Raw genomic sequence first — 4,201 nt, forward strand, 5'->3', positions numbered from 1 at the left:
AGCATCTGTCTCTTTCTATCCACTTGCTGATCCATTTCTTCCTTAAATAAATTACATCTATATAATTCAAAACTATCTTATTTAAATCACAATTATAATAACAAATCAAAAACTTCACAAAAAGATAAAATCACAGCATGCTGATACACAACAATTAAAAAAAACATTAAACACATGTAAAAGTATTCTGAGCAGGACAGGATCTAAGATATGCATATCTACAAGATTGAATAAGAACACAAACATAATTTACAACCATTTATCATTAATTTAACACAAAAAGTTAATAATTGATAATTAATTGAAAATTAATAATTGATTATGGACACCTTACAAGCAGATTTTTCCTCTGTACCACGCAATAAAGTGAACTATTTGTGTTAATGGTAAATAATATAAAACTCTTTATTTTATATCGATCAATAATAGGTCAAGACTAAAGAGATTGTAAAGAGGCTTTCTAAATAATTTTGTATATAGGGGCCAAGATAATTCCAATTTACACCATTTCAATCAGCTATTTAGTTCTAGTGGAAATGGAGAAACCGCAGCCCTCTGACTGAAAATTGGAATGGTTCAAATTGATGCTATCAGTACCCACAATTCACATACATAAAATTTCTAGAAAACCTATTTACAATCCCATTCAATGGACAGGTTCGCCATTTGCGGGGGTTGATTTGAAGTACCAGAAATGTACGAATATCGCATAATTTATTTTTAATATATACAGTTGGAGAGTTAAGGACGTGTGTTAAAATCCCCCGAGAATAAGTGAGTAGTTTACAGATCTACAGCATTACTCCGTTTCGTAGTTCGTAGAAATAAAATATCGATTGTGTTTGAACACTTTTTAGTTGTCCATTGCTGTAGGTTGGAATCTACCTCCCTGCTTTTTGGAAATATAGATGCTTGTATTAACCTAATTTACTCCACATCACTCATTTGTTCATTTTGCTATTCCTATAATTTTCAATATACTCTCTCAGAGCCTGATTAGTCATCATAATCATCAAGATAATCCTACTCCTAATAATCCCTAATTAATTGTTGCCATTGTTATTTTTTGTGTATATATATACCTTCTTGTACCATATTTCCCCACTTCACCTGAAGATGACTATGTTGATTTTTGAAATGTAGTGTGTAATAAAACTAAGGAGTAGTATACCATAAAATTGTGTCCGTTATTTTAAGTTATCTTCGTTTCTCCTACATACTGTTTCGAGGCATTTATATTACATTCGTATGTTCACATGTTAGATGTTCCTGGATCGGGTACCTTTTATTCGTAGAGTGGCTTACAAAATAATGAGTTTCTGATATAAAGGGACCTGTTTTGCATCTACTGCACAAACATGGAGCACTTCTTAAACCTGAAGGTATTTCGACGAAATCTTAGCTGCACATATTTTTTTTCGAAACCACCCCCACGTGGTGCTAGAACAATGTTTATTCCTAAATCCACGTGGACACCCCCTCAGGCCACCATCACTCCTAAAATATTAAAAGCATTTGCGAGTATGAATAGCCAAACAGCGAACTTTTCCATAACACACGAAAAGCCTAATCTCACACGAGTGGAACGTGAAGCATTAAACTTACTTAAGAAAGACGATAGCATTGTTATAAAAAAGAGTGACAAAGGTTCATGTTGCGTCATTCTGGATAAGGAGGATTACGTTTCAGAAGCAGAGAATCAACTGAATATTCCTAAACATTATGCAATTTTACCAAAACCAATTTTCAAAGAAACTACTAATATGATTAATAATATTCTTGCCGATTTAGTCAAAACCAGTTATCTCAAACAGAAACAATATGACTATCTGTCTGCCAAACCTGATTGTCGCGAGAGACATTTGTATACTTTGCCTAAAATCCATAAGAATCCAACCAAGGAGTGGTTTATCTCGAATAAAATCCCTAAAGGCCGCCCGATTATATCTGACTGTGGTTGTGAGTCGTATGGAGTGTCAGAATACATTGATCATTTCTTACTACCTCTAGCATGTCAACATCGCGCCTATCTTAAAGACAAAACCGATTTTGTCAATAAAATAAAAAATCTTCGAGTTCCCTCTAATGCTATTTTAATTTCTATCGACGTTTCTTCTATGTATACCAATATCGATAACACTACTGGTTTAACGGCAGTTCGTAAAGCTTTTAATAGAAACCCAGACCCAAACAGACCCGGTGGTGCAATTCTACAGCTTTTAGAGATTTGTCTTAGTCGAAACGATTTCACATTTAATGATAAAACATATTTACAAACTTCAGGGACAGGCAATGGGCAAACGATTCACCCCTTCGTACGCAAACCTTTTCATGGCAGAGTAGGAACGTGCAAATAAACACTCACAAATTTCATTGCGCCTAATCAAATACATCAATTTGTGATATCTTGGATTTTGTGAATATAGCAATTACCACACTCTTTTAATGAATATTCCTGATGAAAGTCATATATATGATTTGGTATACCATCTGGTAATCTGGTATTTTTTGATGGCGAATTCTATGATTATTCCATATAGTTCTCCTGAATATGTTTAATTCTTTTTCAATGACTAGAAATACTAATAATAACCTAGAATTAATCATAAAATTCATCCCATTATCAGGACAAATATTAAATCTTTAATATAAGTCATGCAAATGAACAACAACCATTTAAGTGAATCAGAAACTGGACTGGCCATTAGGATAATGGAAGAAGTGCAACTCAGATCAACTAAAAGATTCATGAATATCAGTATCTTGAGATGGGAGTACATCTCATGGAATCATGCATTGACATTTTCTTCTATTCAAACACCTATAATTGGTAGACATAAGACAATGCACAATTTTAAAGACAAGAAGAGGACTATGTGAGTTGTACAAAACCCTATAATATTTTAAGATTACCTATCATCCTCATAATGTGAGTCATAATGACCTTGATTTTTAAACCAAGCCAACTGATCCTTAAAAAAACCTTTAAGTCTCTCCAAAACATCTTTCCAATTTCCGACTTGTCCATGGCAGTTCTGAAAATTGCCTGCTCTTTCAGTTTCTGAAACTATCTAAAAACAAAAATGAAATTGTTTTATAGCATAAAAAAAATGAGATGAAAGGGAATTTAACGTACTACTTTCTACATCTGTTTAAGCTATTGAGGACTGGCAAGCGCCACTTGTATGCAATGAAAACAGTTTTGCAAGGACAGCGGCATGTGTACTCTGATTGACCCTTGAGTCATGACAAGCCGAAATTACACGAAAGAACAAAACATACCTATAAGGGAAATAATAAAATTTGGTTTTAGCTGAATGTAACGATTTATTTCACCAGTAACACACTGACAACATTTATCAACAGGCTTAGACAGATTTGTTTGTGGTCTGAGTCCATCGGTTCCACAAAAGGGGGATAATTCAAATTTGGCAGCTCCAGGCCAGTCAACGTTTTATTTTCATTTTAAATTACTTTGATTTTTTTTATATCATTTTTGCAGGGCGTTCGTTTTACGAACGCCCTGCATTGTTTTCTGACTGTTTATTTTTTTTTTTTTTTCTTCATCCCGGGAGCTTAGTTCTCGGAAACGGCAACGGGTACGGCAAAACGGATTTCACCATGTTTTCTAACCTGTGGAGAATTGTGGAATGAATGTAAAACGAAAATTTTCTGAGCAACATGAAGCGACGTTAGCAACAAACAGAAAATCGCCTCTACAGGGCATGTTTATCAACCGATTTTGATCGGGTTTCTTTCATTGTATTTCTTGTAACAAAGGGCAAATGATAGCAGTTAAAAATTTTCGATTTTCGAAAATTCGTTGCATACTTTTTTTTGCCGAAATTAATCGAAAAATACTATTTCGGTTGTTATTTGGCGGATTGACTTGAAACTTACATAGTGTAGACCGCCAGCAAAGTGGAATAAAAGCACACATTCAAAATTTTTTCATTACTTCCGGTTTCGATGTTAGTACTTCCGGTGGCGTCACTTCCGGTGGAATTGATTTATGTCAAAAGTAACATATGCATTATATTACCAGCCTTAATACAAACCTTTTAAACTAAAAAAAATCGTACCGGAAGTAACATGTTTGTCGCCATATTGGTTTGCCTCATTTTTGCCCAAATCGATTTCCAGAATTCATTTTTAATCCGATTTGCGTAACGTTTGTGTCAAACGATCTGTTCAATGTTGT

At 34.1% G+C, this 4,201-nt stretch overlaps 1 protein-coding gene across 1 annotated transcript in view; it reads right to left on the reverse strand.

The window, feature by feature from the left end:
• LOTGIDRAFT_174984 (hypothetical protein) overlaps window positions 1-4,106 on the reverse strand; it is a gene marked incomplete at both ends in the record, with an annotated part of 4,829 nt that extends 723 nt beyond the window's left edge. Inside the window, 3 exons of the mRNA XM_009055078.1 lie at window positions 2,488-2,593; window positions 2,914-3,071; window positions 4,083-4,106. Of these exons, the coding sequence (XP_009053326.1) occupies window positions 2,488-2,593; window positions 2,914-3,071; window positions 4,083-4,106 (288 nt within the window). The remainder of the gene's footprint in view (window positions 1-2,487; window positions 2,594-2,913; window positions 3,072-4,082) is intronic.
• Between the last annotated feature and the right edge of the window lie 95 nt (window positions 4,107-4,201).

Source organism: Lottia gigantea (genome assembly GCF_000327385.1).
Source record: "Lottia gigantea unplaced genomic scaffold LOTGIsca_230, whole genome shotgun sequence".
Taxonomy (NCBI): domain Eukaryota; kingdom Metazoa; phylum Mollusca; class Gastropoda; family Lottiidae; genus Lottia; species Lottia gigantea.